This window comes from Hyla sarda, chromosome 5 (assembly GCF_029499605.1).
Source record: "Hyla sarda isolate aHylSar1 chromosome 5, aHylSar1.hap1, whole genome shotgun sequence".
NCBI lineage: Eukaryota > Metazoa > Chordata > Amphibia > Anura > Hylidae > Hyla > Hyla sarda.
This window is the reverse complement of record NC_079193.1, coordinates 99,041,097-99,063,102: the sequence shown is the minus strand read 5'-3', so window position 1 is coordinate 99,063,102 and position 22,006 is coordinate 99,041,097. Positions and strand designations below refer to the sequence as shown.

Genomic DNA, 22,006 nt, shown 5'->3' with positions numbered 1-22,006 from the left:
ACATCATCAAAACCTGCGTATAACATCGGTGCACCTACACTGACTTTGATAAATGTCCCCTATTGTGTCAGTTAGTAGCCATGGAACATCCAGAGGAAGAGAGGTGTATTCCAGCACCAATTTAGGATACGTTCACACATACTGGATCCTGCGCAGATTTGATGCGCAGGATTTGTAACTGCCGATTAGAAGTTGTGCATTCAAATCTGCAGAAGAAAATCCTGTGCATCAAATCTGCAGCAGAAAATCCTGTGCATCAAATCTGTGAACGTGCCTTTAAAGTGAATCTGTCGGCCCATATGGACGCTATGGGGGAGATTTATCAAAACCTGTCTAAAGGAAAAGTTGCCCAGTAGCCCATGGCAACCAATCAGATCGCTTCTTTCATTTTTGACAAGGCCTTTGAAAAATTAAAGAAGCGATCTGATTGTTATGGGCAACTCAGCAACTTGTCGCTCCACAGGTTTTGATAAATCTCCACCTATGAGTTGCAGACATGTTCTAACACATAATGGTGCAATAACATGAACATTACCTTTTCTAAAGCTGAGGGCATATGCCAAGGTCATAAAATAAGGTTTTTATTTTAGGCTGAAATGTCAATGAGGCGGGACTGAGCTGCTGAAGTGCAACACTATGGACAATATGGTCAAACAATATGGACCATGTACACATTTACTACAGTAGAAATAATGGCACTTACCTTACAGCCTTCACAAGCATGGACGCCATAGTGAAATCCAGAGGCTACATCTCCGCACACTTTACAAAGAAGTATCATTCCACTGAATTCTAAAAAGATCAAAATATTATCATTAACACTAACTATTGTTTCAAAGGATTGTGTAGAATGGCCACATGCGTGGGTACATGAGAGGGAGTCCTATAACTGACCATTATGTAACTTGCATCTTGATTTTTCAGCAGTTGTATCACTAATTCAGTGTTTCCCAACCAGAGTGCCTCCAGGTGTTGCAAAACTTCAATTCCCAGAATGCCTGGACTGCCAAACGCTGGGAATTGTAGTTTTGCAACATCTGGAGGCATCCCGGTTGGGAAACACTGCCCTAATGCTTAGTTTTCCTTGAGCTCAGCTCAGTGTGGCGTGGAGACTAGCTGCTATGATTTCTCCCAAACACAGCACACACAGACAAAAAGAGATTCTTCTCAGTCGCTCAGACACTTACTAACACAGCAATGTGTGTCTATATGTCTCTCTTTCATCCCTCTTCATAGACTTCTTTGGGCAGCTGAGACCCTGAGCTTTATAAATCTCTCATTTACTATATGTACACCACCATCTCATTGACATGTCAGCAAATGTTTTCAGACTGGTGCAGTTGCCCATAGCAACCAATGAGATTGCTTCTTTCGTTTTTGAAGAGGCCTGTGAAAAATAAAAGAAGCAATCTGAATGGTCGCTATGGGCAACTGCACCACTATTTTCTCCACACAGGTTTTGATAAATCTCCACCAATATCTTTAAAATGATTGCTAGGTCTTTTTGAAATGGGGCTGTATGAAAATAACAAAGGCTGCTTTTCTCCATGAATAACACCATTCGTGTCCATGGGCTCTGTTCTGTATTTCTAGTCAGCCAAATTTACTTGAATGTAGCACAGTTTTTTAGGAAAAGAGCTATGCTTTTTAATCTGATGCAACCTCTTTACAGTTTTAAATCTAGCCCCATAACCAATGGCTTTTATAGAAGATTAACAAAAGCAAAAATGATGAATCTCTTACTAGTGGGGACTCCGCCATGTCCTTTGGATAAGATTGCTGCACTAGTATAGGTTGTTTTTATGCACAGTGTGTCCACCTGCTGGTTCTTCTGAGAGTCATCTGTGGTGGTGGGTGCCCCACTTGAAAGGTCACTTCTGCTGGTACCATTCCCGCTGCTCCCACCACTGCTTCCACCACTGCTGCCCTCAGAAACAGAGCTACTGGGGGAGGATGGAAGAGAGGAGGATGAAGACTGGAAGCTACTATTGGAGCTATCACTGTGGCAGGAGGAAGGGCTGGAGGCTGAGCTTGAGGAGCTGATGTATGCAATGACACCACCTAGACAAGAAAAGACGTGGCCAGTTAGTAAAAATGTCACACAATCGTGAATAGGATTTCCGGTGTACCATTAAAAAAAAAATTTTTTAAAAAAATTTTAAAAAAATATTATATATACCGTATTTATCGGGGTATACCACGCACCGGCCTATAACACGCACCCTCATTTTACCAAGGATATTTGGGTAAAAAAAGTTTTTTACCCAAATATCCATGATAAAATGAGGGTGCGTGTGTGCGCGTGTATACCCCAATATACCCCCAGGAAAGGCAGGGGGAGAGAGGCCGTCGCTGCCCGCTTCTCTCCCCCTGCCTTTCCTGGGGTCTAGAGCGCTGCTGTCGGCCCTTTTCACCCCCTGGTTATCGGCGCCGCTGCCCGTTCTGTCCCCCTGACTATCGGTGCCGGCGCCGATAGCCAGGGAGAGAGAAGCGGTGCCGACAGCCAGGGGGAGAGAAGGGGCAGCGGCACCCATTGCCGGCGCCGCTGCCCCGTTGCCTCCCCCCATCCCCGGTGGCATAATTACCTGAGTCGGGTCCGCGCTGCTCCAGGCCTCCGTCGTGCGTCCCCAGCGTCGTTGCTATGCACGGCGCGGCGCTCTGACGTCATGCGCCGCGCCGTTCAGCGCATAGCAATGACGCCGGGGACGCACGACGGAGGCCTGGAGCAGCGCGGACCCGACTCAGGTAATTATTCCACCGGGGATGGGGGGAGGCAACGGGGCAGTGGCGCCGGCAATGGGTGCCGCTGCCCCTTCTCTCCCCCTGGCTGTCGGCGCCGGCACCGATAGTCAGGGGGACAGAACGGGCAGCAGCGCCGATGACCAGGGGGTGAAAAGGGCCGACAGCAGCGCTTTAGACCCCAGGAAAGGCAGGGGGAGAGAAGCGGGCAGCGACGGCCTCTCTCCCCCTGCCTTTCCTGGGGGTGTATCGGCGTATAACACGCACACAGACTTTAGGCTAAAAATTTTAGCCTAAAAAGTGCGTGTTATACGCCGATAAATACGGTATATATATATATATATATATATATATATATATATACATACACATACATACATACAGTACAGACCAAAAGTTTGGGCACACCTTCTCATTCAGAGTTTTCTTTATTTTCATGACTATGAAAATTGTAGATTCACACTGAAGGCATCAAAACTATGAATTAACACATGTGGAATTATATACATAACAAAAAAAGTGTGAAAATATGTCATATTCTAGGTTCTAGCCACCTTTTGCTTTGATTACTGCTTTGCACACTCTTGGCATTCTCTTGATGAGCTTCAAGAGGTAGTCACCTGAAATGGTCTTCCAACAGTCTTGAAGGAGTTCCCAGAGATGCTTAGCACTTGTTGCCCTTTTTGTCTTCACTCTGCGGTCCTGCTCACCCCAAACCATCTCGATTGGGTTCAGGTTCGGTGACAGTGGAGGCCAGGTCATCTGGCGCAGCACCCCATCACTTTCCTTCTTGGTCAAATAGCCCTTACACAGCCTGGAGGTGTATTTGGGGTCATTGTCCTGTTGAAAAATAAATGATGGTCCAACTAAACACAAACCGGATGGAATAGCATGCTGCTGCAAGATGCTGTGGTAGCCATGCTGGTTCAATATGCCTTCAATTTTGAATAAATCCCCAACAGTGTCACCAGCAAAGCACCTCCACACCATCTCACCTCCTCCTCCACAACAGCACACCTGTGAAGTGAAAACCATTTCAGGTGACTACCTCTTGAAGCTCAACAAGAGAATGCCAAAGTTGCAAAAGGTGGCTACTTTGAAGAACCTAGAATATGACATATTTTGAGTTGTTTCACACTCTTTTGTTATGTATATAATTCCACATGTGTTAATTCATAGTTTTGATGCCTTCATTGTGAATCTACAATTTTCATAGTCATGAAAATAAAGAAAACTTTGAATGAGAAGGTGTGTCCAAACTTTTGGTCTGTACTGTATATATATGTGTCTGTGCTTCCATAACATAGAAAAATTATTTTAATCTCTGGTGCCACGTGTCAAAGAAGCGTTCCCAAAGCTGTGAAGTGCTAAGAAAAGGAACGCTTCTTCGCTTCTCCTCCAATCTCTGCTTGACTGAAAGTCAAGGCTCAGCTTCCAGCGCTGAACCCTGTTTCCACATCTCCTTCTAGGGCTGTGCATACAAATTGTGCTCAAGTATTTGGAAACAGGGCTTGGCTTCCAGCTCACTGTCAATCAAGCAGAGATATAAAGGAGAGGGAGGAGGATTTTCCTCCCTCAACACTTCAGGGGTTTGGTAACGCCTCTTTCACACTTGGCACAATTTCTGGAAGCACAATAAAAAGTGCCATAAGTCTCCTTATCCTAACAGCTATCTAACAGTGTCAGTAGTATGGAAGATAAACTGCAGATGACAGATTCCCTTTAAACTAGCATTTCTCCAAAATGCAAGTGCTCACTGTATTGAGGGAGCCTGCCTCTGTATCATCAGAAATAGCCCCAGATATGACACTGCTGGGTCTGCTTACAGGCAAATAACTGATTTTGCCAGGGGAAGGTGTGGCCTGACATTTCCCCTGATATATAGGTATATATATCATATATAAACAACAAGACTCACCAGAGCAGTACTTCATGGCTCATAAAGAGGGGTCCTGGGTAGGGAACCCCATATTTGGCATCCATAAGCCTGTTAGGTCTGATTGAAACAATCCCTTTTAGTGTAACACTATTGTAAGGGAGATGTCCAGTCAGATGGGTTTAATAAGGATTCAGTCTTCCCTGTATTTGTGCAATAGGGTTTACATGTTAGCCCATGAGACCCGATTGCTTTACTTCGCCTTCTCTAGAGGAGTTAGGCACAGATACATCTATATGATTATATTTCTAAATAAAGGTACTGTTCTAAAAGTAATATGCCCAACAGATGCCACTCTCTCCTGGCAGAATGGTGTTCTTTAAAACCTTTCATGCAAAGCTAACATATCACGGACTCACAGGTTCTCTTTAAAAATGTAATCACTAAAATTCAAAGACAATGAGGCATAATAAATTGCTTTACAAAACCATTGCCATCACAGAGTCATTAAAAAACCTTATAGGCACAGAATAGGTCTGGCATTCATTGCTGTATTATCTACATTACAGAGTAATGTACTGAGTATCCTATGTCATTGTACCTATAATAAAGCAGGATATGCTTTCTCCCTTAGTCCTGCTCATACGGTTACATAATGTCGCTTGGAAAGTCACATTTCCTCCCCATACTAAAAACACATGTTTAGTTAAGATTGTCCATGTGTCTCTTTTAAGTGGGATCAAAGTGGCTGAACACGTGATTTCTTCCCATAGCATAGTATGTAATAAATATCGAAAATCTATTTTCTATAGAAATGTGTGACCGTCTCCCCAACACTAAAAAACATACCATCTGCTCATCATTCTCTCTCATTCCTGTACCCTAGACATATACTCCATACAACCAATATAGAGCACCAGACCTTGAGACTAAAAACTAAAGCCAAACACACACATAGCAATCTTCAGATGTAAAATGCATGCATGATACATTACTGATATACAGACATTTCTTCTGATACTGATCATGTTTCACACATCAGAGTAGAGGCCCCCGTACACATTAGAAAAGTTTTAGAAAAGCTTACTGTCTACTGTAATATGTATGGGGGTCTCAACAGATGAGAGGGGAGAGATAGATCAGGCATGATGTATTTTAACTGCCCGATCCTTTTGTTCTTGGAGAGGCAAGCTGATACCAAAAGGGTCTGGCAGCAGCTTACCCCACCTCTCTACTGAGAACACGTTAGCCAAATGTTCTACTTAACACTCACCTCTCAGATTAACCACACATGGTCTGCCGCTGTGGGATCTTCTGTTCAATGTCTTGGTACCAAAGTTAGGAAACAGCCAACAAGTGTGACTCTTTCCACCACAGGGCCTCAACAATCTGCTCAAAGACACTGTTCGTGGTGGCGGTGATAGGACTCAGGACCCCAGGACAGGCAGGGGAGAGAGGCGGGTGGCAGCGGCGGTCTCTGGCACCACAAAAGCCGCTGGAGTTCATTGATTTAAAGCACCCGCTTTAAATCAATGATCTGCAGTGGTGTCGCCGGGGGGGATAAATAGCGAAATAGCGAAATACCGAAATATCGGTATAAGTTATCGGCTATAGGCCCTAACCTACACAGAGTATCGGTATCGGCCCTAAAAAAAACCTGATATTGTCGATCCCTAGTTTAAAGACAATCTGACATCTAAGACACCCAGACTAAAACCAGTATACTGGGTTATAGTGCTGGTGAATAGCTTTAAAAGAGGGATCACATTTATTAATGTCCTGTGTTCTGACTTTTATCTATGCATGGCTATTGAGCTCCAGCATGCAATGGAGACGGGGAACCAGCTTGCCCAGCAATCCTGCCTCATCAATATTCTGCCCCCTTGATGAATATGCTAACAAACATCTTCACTACATGATGCGAGAGCTACCTAGCTAAACCGTGAAGTCGGGTGTAGCGAGGGAAGAATGAGGTGTGCTACAGACAGAGTAGCAAACAGGGTATGAATAAAGCAGGTACTGCAACCTCACTGTGTGATAGTTTGCAGTGAAATTAGATTTCCTGCAACAGCTCTGTACAGGGAGTTGGCAGGAATGAGGAAGGGGAGTAGGTAGGGTCGGAGCGCTGTGAAGAGCTGAGAGAAATGTATTCTAGGAATTGTAATACTGACCAACTGCTCAACTAGGAGCTAAGGAACTAAGACCCCCCGAAACAAAAATGGATTCTTGGTGGTTTCAGAACTGTCCAAAGAACCATTAAATTACCTTAACCCCTTAAGGACTAGGGATCGACTGATATAGATTTTTTAGAGCCGACACCGATAACCTGTGAACTTTCAGGCTTATAGCCGATAACTTATACTGATATTCCGTGCATTTTAATTCCCCCCCCCCAAAAAATATCCTTGGTAAAATAAGGGTGCGTGTGTATATGCGGGTATACCCTGATAAACTGTTTCTGCGGGCGCTTTAAATCAATGAACTGCAGCGGCTTTTGCGAGGCCAGAGCCCACCGCCGCCCGCTTCTCTCCCCCTGCATGTCCTGGGGTCCTGAGTCCAACCACCGCCGCTGCCAGAGACAGCCGCCGCCACCCCTTCTCTCCCCCTGCCTGTCCTGAGTCCAACCACTGATGCTGCCAGTGAACACCGCCGCCTCCCGCTTCTCTCCCCCTGCCTGTCCTGGGGTCCTGAGTCCAACCACCACCGCTGCCAGAGACCGCCACCAGTGCCCCATTGCCTCCCCCATCCCCAGTTTTATAATTACCTGTTCCTGGGGTCCGCGCTACTTCTGGCTCCTGCGGTGTCCTGCGCTGTTGCTGTGCGCTGAGCAATGATGAGTGACGTCCTCAACGTGACGCCACCGTCAGTGGCCCGGCGCACAGTGACAGCTCAGGACGCCACAAGAGCCAGAAGTAGCGCTTGCTATATTTTGATAATTCAGACTTTTACGCATGCGGCAATACCAAATATGTTTTTGTTTTTTGTTTTACGCTTTTTGGGGGTAAAGTGGGAAAAACAGATGATTTACATTTTTATTGGGGGAGGGGATTTTTCTAATTTTTTACATTTTCTATACTTTTTCTTTTTTTTTTACATTTTAATAGTCCCCATAGGGGGACTATTTTTAGCAATCACTTGATTGTTAATACTGTTCAGTGCTATGCAGAGGGCATAGCACTGATCAGTGTTATCAGCTATCTTCTGCTCTGGTCTCCTCAATCTCAGACCAGAGTAGAAGACCTTATAGAAAAAATGACTGAACCTTATAGTGCACTAGGTGTGGCTAAACATTTTACTGACTTTGGACACCAAGTCAGTGAATTACGTTGGATGGTAATTGAAGAAGTGCAAGGGAGTTCAGAAGAGAGTATAAAAAGGAGACTGCTACAAAGAGGTCTTTTGGATTGAAACCAGATGAGCTGAATGAAATCTGTAACTTTTCAGTATTCCTGTGAACTAACATCTTTATATTGCTGCAAAAGGAATTCATATAATATGTTTTTAATTTCTAAGCGCTATGTGCTTTGGTTTTAATACATAATCTCTCGTTTCAGAATTGAGTTCATGCTAGATGTGAATTAATATGTAAATGGTGGAGGGAGCACGATAGGGTCACTTGAGAAAGGGGGCGAGTCCTCCGAAACGTCGGAAGTGTCCGGCAACTACCCACCTGTCTACCCACCTTGTGAGAGGAAGGAATATCAGCAACAGGATGCCCGAGAAAGGGTGAAGCTACTCCGGCTGCTGAATGAGGACTGTCAAACGTGTCTAGTGAGCACTTTAGGTGATGTTACTTTTGTATTCATTTATAAACTAGATTATGGAGGTCTGTGGATCTCTTTTTGTATCATGAAACGAAATTCTAAAGATAGAGCATTAAGAAATCTACCCTATGGTCAAGTGTGATTTTTTACAATTTGCAGAGCAGAAGACCCCTGGAGATGGACGGAGGCAGGTGAGGGGACCTCCGTCCGCCATTATGGATTATCGGATCCCCGCAGCAGATGCCGTGATCTGTATTGTACACGGCATCTGACGGTTTAACGGCAGACATCCGTGCGATCGTGGATGTCTGCCATTACCAGCACATACCTGGATGCTGATAGCAGCCGATACCTGCCGCGAGCACCGATCCGGTGCTCGCAGAAATGGCGGAGCGTAAATGTAGGTCATGGTGCGTTAAGTACCCCACCATGATTTACATTTATGTCCATTGTCATTAAGGGATTAAAGGGTACTCCGCCCACTGACATCTGCTTGGATAGGGGATAAGATGTCTGATCACGGCAGTCCCACTGCTGGGACCCCTGCGATCTCGGTGCAGCAGCTGTGTCGCAACCGGCATTCTTAACAGTATGTCTAGAATGCTGGGTTTCTGTGGCCCGGAGACGTTACGTCACTCCATGCCCCCTCCATTCATGTCTATGGGAGGAGACTTGACAGCCGGAGTAACCCTTTAAAGAGAATCTATCATCAATATCACCCACACTAACCCTGTTTTGTTAGAGTCACTGATGAAAATGATACTGGCCATTCGACTCTCTGTGGGTCTGTTCCGCCATTAAGCTAATTAGCAGGCTTGGTGCACATGGGGCTATCCTGAGCTCCAACTGCATGCTGATTTCAAGCCCGCTTCGTCCTCCATCCGGCATATTCATAACCTCATTCAGTCTTTGTAGATTACCGCAAATATGCCACTTCCTGAAAACACCTAGAAGTAGCGTACACGTAGTAGTATTGGATAAAAGATAGTACTTAATACCAAAAGACCCCTCCCCCAATCTACCAAGAGGATTATAATGTGGTAGGTTGTAACTGAAGGTACCATTCTTCCTGCCACAAGGCTTGGCCAAACAACAAGCAAATATATTCTGCAGCTGATGCTGTTTGTTGGTGGCCGCATTTGTACTAGATTCACGGGAAGTGTTTGGAAATGCTGTATGTGCCGTCCTATTTCTCTCCCGCTTTCTGCTCGGTCTCTGTGGATGACAACTGATCAACAGCCGTCCTCTTGGTATGCCTTCACATTGGCTACGTGAAACAAAAAATGAACATACCCAGAACAGCCCCCTCACTAGCAGTACCAAATGTCATTGGAAAAAGTAAGAGGAGAGTAGTGGGGGATTGGCAACTTCAAAGCGGCATCGAATTGTGGGAGATTGGTATAACTTCCTTTTTGTTAATACTTCACCGGGAGTTACAGAACAAAAAATATCTTAGACCGGAAATATCTAAGGTTATGTGGAACAATGCCCCAGTGATGAATATTTTATATTTGACATTGATTGATCACAAAACATACGATGTCACCAGATTTATAAGGCAAGGAAAGGTTATAATCACTTAGGGTAAGGTCAAATGTGCAAATTTTGCATCAAATTCTCCATACTGGATTTTGCTACTCAATGGATATGTGTGAATGTAACCCTAAAAGGGTACTCCACTGCCCCAGCGCTTTGAACATTTTGTTCCGAACCCTTGCAGCAGGCGGCGGGGGTTGTGACGTCACTGCCACGCCCCTCGTGACATCATGTCATGCCCCTTCAATGCAAGTCTATGGGAGGGGGCAGCCACCACATCCCTCCAATATACTTGCATTGAGGAGGCGTGGCGTCACACGGGGCGTGACAGTGACTTCATGACCCCTTCTGCCCACTCCAAGTCTTCTAAACGAATGTCGGGTACTGCACAGAAATCGCAGGGGTCCCAGCGACAGGACCCCCACGATCAGACATCTTATCCCCTATCCTTTGCATAGGGGATAAGATGTCTAGGGACGGAGTACCCCTTTTAAAAGGGGTTTTCCCAATACACTAGACCAGTGGTCTTCAACCTGCGGACCTCCAGATGTTGCAAAACTACAACTCCCAGCATGCCCGGACAGCCAACGGCTGTCCGGGCATGCTGGGAGTTGTAGTTTTGCAACATCTGGAAGTCCGCAGGTTGAAGACCACTGCACTAGACCATATGTGCCAAATAAATGCTTACTGACCGCCTCTGGCAGGTGCGGTCAGAGGGGACCAGGAGCCATCTTTTACCTAGGTGGGAACACCCTTTAAATCAGGGGTCTCAAACTCCCGTCCCGGGAAACCAGCGCTAAATGCCGGAAGGCTTAACTTACCCCGCCCTCCTCAGACCCGCACAGGAGGACGCCCCTCAACAGACCCGCACAGGAGGACGTCCCTCAACAGACCCGCACAGGAGGACGTCCCTCAACAGACCCGCACAGGAGGACGTTTCCTCAACAGACCCGCACAGGAGGACTTCCCTCAACAGACCCGCACAGGAGGACGTCAGTGATGTCACTCGTCAGGCCGGTGTGGGAGAGGAGAAGTGCAGGACAGGTAAGTGTGTCTATGTGTGTGTGTCTGTCTGTCTGTGTTTGTGTGTGTGAGAGTCGGTACGACGACGACAATGCTACCTAATGTGGGGAACCTGCTACTGCCTAATGTGGGGAACCTGCAGCCACCTAATGCGGGGAACCTGCAGCCACCTAATGCAGGGAACCTGCTACTACCTACCTAATGTGGGGAAACTGCTACTACCTACCTAATGAGGGAAACCTGCTGCTTATCTAATGTGGGGAACCTGCTGCCTACCTAATGTGGGGAACCTGCTACCGCCTAATGCGGGGAACCTGCTACCGCCTAATGTGGGGAACCTGCTACTACCTACTTAATGTGGGGAAACTGTTACTACCTACCTAATGTGGGGAACCTGCTGCCTACCTAATGTGGGGAACCTGCTACCGCCTAATGCGGGGAACCTGCTGTTACCGCCTAATGCGGGGAACCTGCTACTACCTACCTAATGTGGGGAACCTGCTGCCTACCTAATGTGGGGAACCCCAAGAAGTAGCACCCCCATCATGTCAGCTCATGCTATTACCACACGGGGGTAGGGGGAATGGGGGGGGGTTGCTGGTGGATGATGAGGGGCACATGATGGGGGCATTATATGTAAGGGGCGCATGCGGCCCAACATCACCCAGCTGCTACCTCCAGTGGCCCCCAGATAATTTGAGTCCGAGACCCCTGCTTTAAATAGATACCCAAGATTACGCAAGAAATGACTAACTACAGCACAACTGAGTTTTTTTTCCCCCTCAACACAGAACTACATCACATATAGTAGAGAGACCACATCATGATGCCTTGGTACTTAGTGAACCAAGTCTAGTGCATCATGTGGCTGAGCTTGCTTCGTAGACTGAAGGTCCCAGCTGCCATCAGCCACCAAAATTCACTGCCAATGGCCGGACCCCTCTGTGGTCTGCCATTAACCCTTTAATGGGGGTGGTTTTGGTATTGTTTTAATCGCACTGACCTACAGACTAAATAAAACATGTTGTTTTTACCATAAAGTGTACTGCGTAAAAACCAAAATTGTGGTTTTCTTTTAAAAAACTAAAAAAAAAAAACATGTGTGGTATCACTATGTGCTTAAATGTCCGAACTATAAAAATATAACGTTACTTTAACCATATGGTCAATGGTGTATACATAAAACCATACCAAAGTCCAAAATTGCATATTTTTGGTCACTGTATATCCTTAACATTTTTTTTAATAAAAAGCAATAAAAAAAAAAGTCCAATCATAACAGAAATGGTACCAATAAAAACTAGACTTCACAGAATAAAGATAAGGTGTCATTTTCACTGAAAAGTGCTCTGCGTGGAAACGGCAGCCCCCAAAATGTACAAAATGGCGCTTATTTTTTTAATTTTGTCCCACATGAACTATTTCTCCCATTACTATCTTCCGTCACAAAATAACGTCCATTATTAATAACGGGTTAAACCGGCTATTAGAAAAATCCCATAGACTATAATGGGATTTTCTATCGGCCGTATAGGATTTCGTAACTGCCGTTTTCAGCTGATTTTCAGACTGAACTTTGTACGGATCTTTAAAACTGAGTCATTTTGTAGTGTGAAAGAAGCCTAACAAAATAAAAATGTTCCTCCAAAAATAAAAAATAAATAAAATTGGCTCTGTGGATGAAAAAATGGGTCTTTGAAAAAGGAGAAAAAAAAAATAAAATAAAATAAAAAAAAATTTATAAACACTCACATGGATTAAATAAATAAATGAATACATACATAAATAAATGACACAAGAGTGCATTACTTTCCACATTATAAACTATAGGCTTTAAATGAACATTAATCTCCCAATGGAGTGACATCATAAGTGACGTGTATGATGACGTAGAGTACACGGGGCACAGCACTGGAGGCTAGCTGTACACCAGTTACACAACACGGTTAATCCTCCAGTGGCCTGAGGCGCCGCAGTCACAAGGCCTGACTCATGCCGCTCTCCTGCCCGTGGCTCCCGTTACACGTGTGCCCGCACGTCCCGTCCGCCGTATCCCAGCCTCTGGCCAATTAGCGCGCTGCTAGAACCGTCCTGAATGCGGCATCAAGGGGCGGGGCTTCAGTCGTTCAGTCCACCTGCTGATTGGCTGGAGGCTTCGCGGCTGGAGTCCACGTGTTCCAGAAAGTAGGTCACGGCAGCGCGTCCCCCTGCGGGAGCCTCACGTGGAGAGGCGCTCGGTGCCCTGTCTCATTATGTAATCACTACGTCACGGCAGCCGGCGTCCAATCAAAAGCCGCGCTGGGCAGAACGTAAACACAGCTCGCACATGGCTCGGGCGGCCAGTCCATGTGAATGCGCTGGCTGACAGGATCCTGGCTGCAGACGCTGGCGGTCGTCCCCTCCTCCCTATAACCCACTTTCGTGTCTTTTTTTTTTTTTTTACCGTACCTCGACACCAATGCTGCGACCATTACCCAATTCTCAGAGAGCACGCTGGGACTTGTAGTGTGACCACAGCAGGAGTGCAGTACTGCAGCACACTAAATCTCCTCACTATATATTACTTTCCTATCTGTGTTAAAGCAAAGTTTTCCAACCTGTGGGTCTCCAGCTGTTTCAAAACTACAACTCCCAGCATGCCCGGACAGCCTTCGGCTGTCCGGGCATGCTGGGAGTTGTAGTTTTGAAAGGCCCGCTGGTTGGAAACGCTGTTATAGATATCATCACTAGGAGGGTCTGTTAACTCCTTCCTTCCCAGAGCATATAGGAGACTTACCTGCGTTACCCTCCATGGTGTAGTGTGAACTGTGGCTTAGCGGTTGTACTGTGCTTTGTGCAGGTGGGGGCTCCCCTGGGCCGGTGTCCTCCTTCTCTCCCTCCTGTCTTCAGCTACTCATTCTGCCAGCAGATCCATGTTGGGCGGGAAGGTTGGGTGCCAGTGATGCCCTCCGTCTTGCTGGTGTCCATACAATCCGGTGTAGACAGGTGTGACTTGGGGGTCTGGATCCCACTGCCCTGGCTCTCTGCAGCCTTCCCTTCCCCAGGTTCCTATAAGTGGTGGGACTATTTTTGCTCTTTCCTATGCCACAGCCTTCTCCAGGGGCGGATCTCTGGGCTTGACATGAATTACCCATTGCAGAACATGGTGCCAGCAGCTCCTCCTCTGGGGTGGGCAGAGCTCCAGACAGCAGGTCCTAACACATGTCTGCTGGAAATAGGCTAACAGGTGCGATGCCCCCATCCAATGGCATGGCATGCTGTGTGAGTCCTACCGTGGGCACCGTGTCCTGCTTTGTGACTTCTTCTTGTTTTCTTCTTCATACACGTTTCTAATGTACAAGAGCTTAGGATTCTAGATTAAACAGCCGGAGCAAGAACTTTACATAGGAGAAGCTAGATTAACCCCTTAAAGGAAAACTGGCAGCCTGTTCACCCACACTAAGGCTAAGTTTGTACTTGTTTTTTTTTTTTGGAGGGGGGGGGGGATGCCAAAAAAAAAACGCCAATTCTGCTTTTTTCGGCCAAAAAAAAAAACGCTGCGGCCAAATGTTAGCTGTAAATCAATGACAAATGGCAAAAATCTTATTCCACTTGGCTTTTTTCACTTTGGCGTTTTTTTTTTATCCTTTTGGCGTTTTTTCACTCTTTTTTTTTGGGCGGTTTTCAGCTCCTTGGCGGTTTTCCAAAATCGCAGTATGTTGAGCCACTGGCGATTTTATTTTTATTAAAAATTTTATTTTTTTTTTTTTAGTCAAAATCGTGGCATTTTTCATCCATAGAAGTCTATGGGAGTGAAAAAACGCCAAGAAAGACGATATGCAGGTTTTAACTTTTTTTAACGTTTTTGCAGGCGGTTTTTATTCTTTTTTTGGACTTTAGCGATCCAAAAAAGTGATGGAGATACCTTTTTTAATAAAATTTTGTAGGGTACCATTAAAAAAAAAAAAAGACACAGTAGTGAAGGAAAAAAATTTATTTAACGAAATGTATCTTTTTTTATAACTAAATTTTTATTAATTTTTAAAACCTGGATCAATTTATGTAGGCGGGCGGGGACCTAAAAATGTAGTGTGTGTATGTTTTTCACTTTTTTTTCTTAATTTTTTACATTTTTTTAGGTAGTACTACTACTCCCAGCATGGAACACACTTTTCCATGATGGGAGTTGTTGTACATGTACTAATAGATCGCCCATTGCAATCCTCCTGTATAATGTATAGATACGGCGGCCGCTCTTCTATGGTCCCCTGCACTCAGGTATATATACACATATTCATATTTCCCACAGAGCTGTGATTGGCCAGATGTTTCCAGCCAATCACAACTGTCTGTGGGAAATAGGAATATGTGTATATATACGGAAGTGCAGGGGACCATAGAAGAGCGTCCGCCTCTATACATTATACAGGAGGATCACAGCGTGCGTCAGTAGTGACATCCGCTGTGATCTTTCCTTAACTGTAAGTACTACTACTCCCAACATGGAGCGCACACTGCTCAAGGCTGGGAGCTGTAGTACCTGCATTAATAGACAGATCGCAGTGGGTGTCAGAAGGTACACTCGCTGCGATCTGTCTATTAACCCCTTAAGGACCAAGGATGTACCGGTACGTCCTTGGTCCTGCTCTTCTGATATAACGCGGGGTTACACAGTAACCCCGCATCATATCACGGCGGGCCCGGCGTCATAGTGAAGCCGGGACCCGCCTCTAATAGCGCGCAGCGCCGATCGCGGCGCCGCGAGCTATTAACCCTTTAGCCGCGCGCTCAGAGCTGAGCCGCTCGGCTAAAAATGAAAGTTCCCGGCTAGCTCAGTCGGGCTGTTCGGGATAGCCGCAGCTAATCGCGGCATCCCGAACAGCTGACAGGACAGCGGGAGGGCCCCTTCCTGCCTCCTCGCTGTCCGATCGCCGAATGACTGCTCAGTGCCTGAGATCCAGGCATGAGCAGTCATGCGTCAGAATCGTTGATCACTGGTTTCTTATGAGAAACCAGTGATCAGCATAGGAGATCAGTGTGTGCAGTGTTATAGGTCCCTATGGGACCTATAACACTGCAAAAAAAAAAGTGAATAAAGATCATTTAACTCCTCCCCTATTAAAAGTTTGAATCACCCCCCTTTTCCAATAAAAAAAAAACACAGTGTAAATAAAAATAAACATATATGGTATCACCGCGTGCGGAAATGTCCGAATTATAAAAATATATCATTAATCGGTCAATGGCGTGCGCGCAAACAAATTCCAAAGTCCAAAATAGTGCATTTTTGGTCACTTTTTATATCATTTAAAAATGAATAAAAAGCGATCAATAAGTCCTATCAATGCAAAAACGGTACCGTTAAAAACTTCAGATCACGGCGCAAAAAATGAGCCCTCATACCGCCTCATACACCGAAAAATAAAAAAGTTATAGGGGTCAGAAGATGACAATTTTAAACGTATTAATTTTCCTGCATGTAGTTATGATTTTTTCCAGAAGTCCGACAAAATCAAACCTATATAAGTAAGGTATCATTTTAATCGTATGGACCTACAGAATAAATATCAGGTGTCATTTTTACCGAAAAATGTACTACGTAGAAACGGAAGCCCCCAAAAGTTAAAAAACAGCGTTTTTTTTTCAATTTTGTCGCACAATGATTTTTTTTCCCGTTTCACCGTAGATTTTTGGGCAAAATGACTGACGTCATTACAAAGTAGAGTTGGTGGCGCAAACAATAAGCCATCATATGGATTTTTAGGTGCAAAATTGAAAGAGTTATGATTTTTTAAAGGCAAAGAGCAAAAAACGAAAATGCAAAAACGGAAAAACCCCCGGTCCTTAAGGGGTTAATGCAAGTACTACAGCTCCCAGCATAGAGCAGAGTGTGCTCCATTTTGGAAGTAGTAGTACCTGCAGGTAAGAACAGATCACAGCGGGTGATCACTCCTGACATCCACTGTGATCGTCCTGTCTATTGCAGTGATGGAGCGGCTGTATACAGCGCTCGCATCTCTGCACTGCACTACACTCCGGCCGGCCACTCACTCTGCCACTCACTCATATTTGCCTCTGAGAGCTGTGATTGGCTGCCACCATCTGGCCAATCATCACTCTGGGCGGAAAATATGAATGAGTGATGTTCTATTCACATCACTGGCTGGAGTATAGTGCAGAGATTCGAGCGTTGTATAGAGCCGCTCCACATCTCTGCTATATTATATTATCACGACTGACAGCCTGGGCAATATGTCTATTAGTACAGGTACTACTACTCCCATCATGGAACAGTCTGTTCCATGCTCGGAGTAATAGTACTACCTAAAAAAAAATTAAAATAGAGAAAAAAAAGAAACACACAAACTTTATTAACCCCTTAAGGACCCGGGGTTTTTCCGTATTTGCATTTTCGTTTTTTCCTCCTTACCTTTAAAAAATCATAACTCTTTAAATTTTTCACCTAAAAATCCATATGATGGCTTATTTTTTCCACCCGCAATTCTACTTTGTAATGACGTCTGTCATTTTACCCAAAAATCTACGGCGAAACGGAAAAAAAAATCATTGGTAGACAAAATTGAAAAAAAGCCATTTTGTAACTTTTGGGGGCTTCCGTTTCTACACAGTAAATTTTTCTGTAAAAATGACACCGTCTCTTTATTTTGTAGGTCAATACGGTTAAAATGATACCCTACTTATATCGGTTTGATTTTGTCGTACTTCTGGAAAAAATCAAAACTACATGCAGGAAAATTTATACGTTTAAAATTGTCATCTTCTGACCCCTATAACTTTTTTTTTATTTTTCCGCGTATGGGACGGTATGAGGGCTCATTTTTTGCGCCGTGATCTGAAGTTTTTAGCGGTACCATTTTTGCATTGATAGGACTTATTGATCTTTTTATTCATTTTTTCATGATATTTTTGGGGATTTTGCGCGTACGCCATTGACTGTGCGGTTTAATTAATGATTTACTTTATAATTTGGACATTTCTGCATGCGGCGATACCACATACTGTATATACTCGAGTATAAGCCAACCCGAATATAAGCCGAGGCCCCTAATTTCACCCCAAAAACCCAGGAAAAGTTATTGAGTCGACTATAAGCCTAGGGTGGGAAATACATCATCTCCCCCTGTCATCATCCAGACCCCCGTCATTAACACCCCCGTCATTAACACCCCTGTCATCACCCTGTCATCATTACTCTGTCATCATCCCCCCTTCATCATCACCCCGTCAACATCCCCCCTTCATCATAACCCCCCCCTTCATCATCACCCCGTCATCATCCCCCCCCTCCCTTCATCATAACCCCCCCGCCCCCCTTCATCATCACCGCCTGTCAATCCCTCAGTGATCTTCAACCTGCGGACCTCCAAATGTTGCAAAATTACAACTCCCAGCATGCCCGGACAGCCATCGGCAACATCTGGAGGTCCGCAGGTTGAAGACTACTGAGAAGGGATTGACAGGCGGAGAGTTCACTCGAGTATAAGCCGAGGGGGGCGTTTTCAGCACGAAAAATCGTGCTGAAAAACTCGGCCTATACTCGAGTATATACGGTATGTTTGTTTTTAGTTACACTGTTTGTTTTTTTATGAGAAAAGGGGGTGATTCAAACTTTTATTAGGGGAGGGGTTAAATGATCTTTATTCACTTTTTTTTTCACTTTTTTTTTGCAGTGTTACAGCTCCCATAGGGACCTATAACACTGCACACACTGATCTTTTACATTGATCACTGGTTTCTCATAAGAAACCACTGATCGATGATTCTGCCGCTTGACTGCTCATGCCTGGATCTCAGGCACTGAGCAGTCATTCAGCGATCGGACAGCGAGGAGGCAGGTAGGGATCCTCCGGCTGTCATATAAGCTGTTCGGGATGCCGCGATTTAGCTGCGGTGATCCCGAACAGCTCCCTGAGCTAACCGGAATGGTTTCACTTTCATTTTAGACGCGGCGTTCAAAGTTGAAGGGTTAATAGCGCTCGGCACCGCGATCAATGCTGCGCGCTATTAGCCATGGGTCCCGGCCATTGTTAGAGGCCGGGACCGACCCGCTATGACGCGGGGCCACGCCGTGGCCCCCCCGTCGTAGAACGGGAGCGGACTCAGGACGAACTGGTATGCCCTGGGTCCTTAACAGGTTAAAAATTCATTAAAATTTATTTATAAAAAATATAAATTTCGTTAAATACATATTTTTTCCATCACTACTGCATCCTTTTTTTTGGGGGGGACCCAATAAATTTTGGGTACCAAAAAAAAACCTGCCAAGGTGCAATTTCCACACAAATGAAATACGGCAGAAAAAACGCCAGACGCAGGAAATTGCACTGGCGTTTTTTCAGGCTTTTTTTTTCAACCCAAAAAACGCAGGACAAAAAAACAAGTAGAAGCTTAGCCTAAAGGAAAACTGGCAGCCTGTTCACCCACATTAAACCCAATACACTGGGTTATAGTGTGGGTGAACAGGATTCCATAGAGGGGTCACTTAGGCTGCATTCACACCACGTTTTTGCAATACAGTTCCCGTATACGTTTTCAATGTCAAAACCGTACAGAACCGTATTGAAAACCGTATGCCAAATGATGCATCTGGTTGCATCTGTTTTGCATCTTGTAATGTTTTGCCCGTTTTTTTTTCCAATACCCAAAACCGTAGCCTACCACAATTTTTGGTCCGGGTGAAAAACCGTATTAAACCGTATAATTTTTTTTTTTACATGGGAGTCAATGGGAACCGTACAGAACCATATGTGCGTACAGTTCCATCCGGTTTGCACCATACGTTTTTTTACTTTGCCTAGTTTTCTTTCCTTGGAATTTTAATCAAACAAGTGAAACTTTATTCATAATGGAGTGAAAAGTTAAAAACGTATACGGTTTTTTTCTTAAAAAACGGGTGCAACTGGACATTATTTTTCAAACCGTATACGGGTTAAAATTTTTACACATGTTTTGATACTGTTTAGTCCGGTTTTAAGGAATCAGTTTTTCATCAAAAACCTGATATGGGAACTGTATAAAAAAAGGGGTGTGAATGCATCCTTACTTAACTCCTTAAGGACCAGGCCATTTTACACCTTAGGACCAGAGCGTTTTTTGCACATCTGACCACTGTCACTTTAAACATTAATAACTCTGGAATGCTTTTAGTTATCAATCTGATTCCGAGATTGTTTTTTCGTGACATATTCTACTTTAACATAGTGGTAACATTTTGTGGTAACTTGCATCTTTTCTTGGTGAAAAATCCCAAAATTTGATGAAAAAGTTGAAAGTTTTGCATATTTCTAACTTTGAAGCTTTCTGCTTGTAAGGAAAATGGATATTCAAAATATATTTTTTTTTTTATTCCCATTTCCAATATGTCTACTTTATGTTTGCATCATAAAATTGACGTGTTTTTACTTTTGGAAGACACCAGAGGGCTTCAAAGTTCAGCAGCACTTTTCCAATTTTTCACAAAATTTTGAACCTCGCTTTTTTTCAGAGACCAGTTCAGGTTTGAAGTGGATTTGAAGGGTCTTCCCATTAGAAATACCCCACAAATGACCCCATTATAAAAACTACACCCCCCAAAGTATTCAAAATGACAATCAGTAAGTGTTTTAACCCTTTAGGTGTTTCACAGGAATAGCAGCAAAGTGAAGGAGAAAATTCACAATCTTTATTTTTTACACTCGCATGTTCTTGTAGACCCAATTTTTGAATTTTTACAAGGGGTAAAAGGAGAAAATGTATACTTATATTTGTAGCCCAATTTCTCTCGAGTAAGCACATACCTCATATGTCTATATAAAGTGTTAGGAGGGCGCAGTAGAGGGCTCAGAAGCGAAGGAGCGACAAGGGGATTTTGGAGAGTACGTTTTTCAGAAATGGTTTTTGGGGGGCATGTTGCATTTAGGAAGCCCCTATGGTGCCAGAACAGCAAAAATAGACCACATGGCATACCATTTTGGAAACTAGACCCCTTGGGGAACGTAACAAGGAATAAAGTGAGCCTTAATACCCCACAGGTGTTTCACGACTTTTGCATATGTAAAAAAAATATTTTTTTTTCACTAAAATGTGTGTTTCCCCCAAATTTCACATTTTTGCAAGGGTTAATAGCAGAAAATACCCCCCCAAAATTTGTAACCCCATCTCTTCTGAGTATGGAGGCACCCCATAAGTTGGCATGAAGTGCATTACGGGCAAACTACAATGCTCAGAAGAGAAGGAGTCATATTCGACTTTTTGAGAGCAAATTTTGCTCGGGGGGCATGTCGCATTTAGGAAGCCCCTATGGTGCCAGAACAGCAAAAAAAAAAACACATGGCATACCATTTTGGAAACTAGACCCCTTGTGGAACGTAACAAGAAATAAAGTGAGCCTTAATACCCCACACGGGTTTCACGACTTTTGCATATGTAAAAAAAAATTTTTTTTTTCACTAAAATGTGTGTTTCCCCCCAAATTTCACATTTTTGCAAGGGTTAATAGCAGAAAATACCCCCCAAAATTTGTAACCCCATCTCTTCTGAGTATGGAGGTACCCCATAAGTGGACCTGAAGTGCACTACGGGCGAACTACAATGCTCAGAAGAGGAGGAGCACCATTGAGCTTTTGGAAAGAGAATTCGTTTGGAATGGTAGTCAGGGGCCATGTGCATTTACAAAGCCCCCCGTGGTGCCAGAACAGTGGACCCCCCCCCCCACATGTGACCCCATTTTGGAAACTACACCCCTCACAGAATTTAATAAGTGGTGCAATGAGCATTTACACCCCACTGGCGTTTGACAGATCTTTGGAACAGTGGGCTGTGCAAATGGAAAATTAAATTTTTCATTTTCACGGATCACTGTTCCAAAAATTTGTCAGACACCTGTGGGGCGTAAATGCTCACTGCGCCCCTTATTACATTACACGAGGGGTGTAGTTTCCAAAATGGGGTCACATATGGGGGGGGGGGGTCCATTGTTCTGGTACCATGGGGGCTTTGTAAACACAAGTGGCCTTCAATTCCGGACAAATTTTCTCTTCAAAATCCCAATGGCGCTCCTTCTCTTCTGAGCATTGTAGTGCACCCATAG

At 44.5% G+C, this 22,006-nt stretch overlaps 1 protein-coding gene across 3 annotated transcripts in view; it reads right to left on the bottom strand.

Annotated features, from left to right (window-relative positions):
• The window catches only part of NR1D2 (nuclear receptor subfamily 1 group D member 2), a 34,974-nt gene extending 20,686 nt beyond the window's left edge, over positions 1-14,288 (bottom strand). The window contains exons 1-3 of one of the 3 annotated variants that reach the window (XM_056519978.1): positions 13,715-14,288; positions 1,744-2,061; positions 704-792 (exon numbers count right to left, since the gene is read on the bottom strand). In XM_056519978.1, coding sequence (XP_056375953.1) covers positions 704-792; positions 1,744-2,061; positions 13,715-13,730 — 423 coding nt within the window. In that variant the 5' untranslated portion in view covers positions 13,731-14,288. Of the gene's footprint in view, positions 1-703; positions 793-1,743; positions 2,062-12,719; positions 13,442-13,714 lie in introns of those variants that run through there. The other 2 variants (XM_056519979.1, XM_056519977.1) reach the window with 2 other exon arrangements.
• Positions 14,289-22,006: the final 7,718 nt, after the last annotated feature.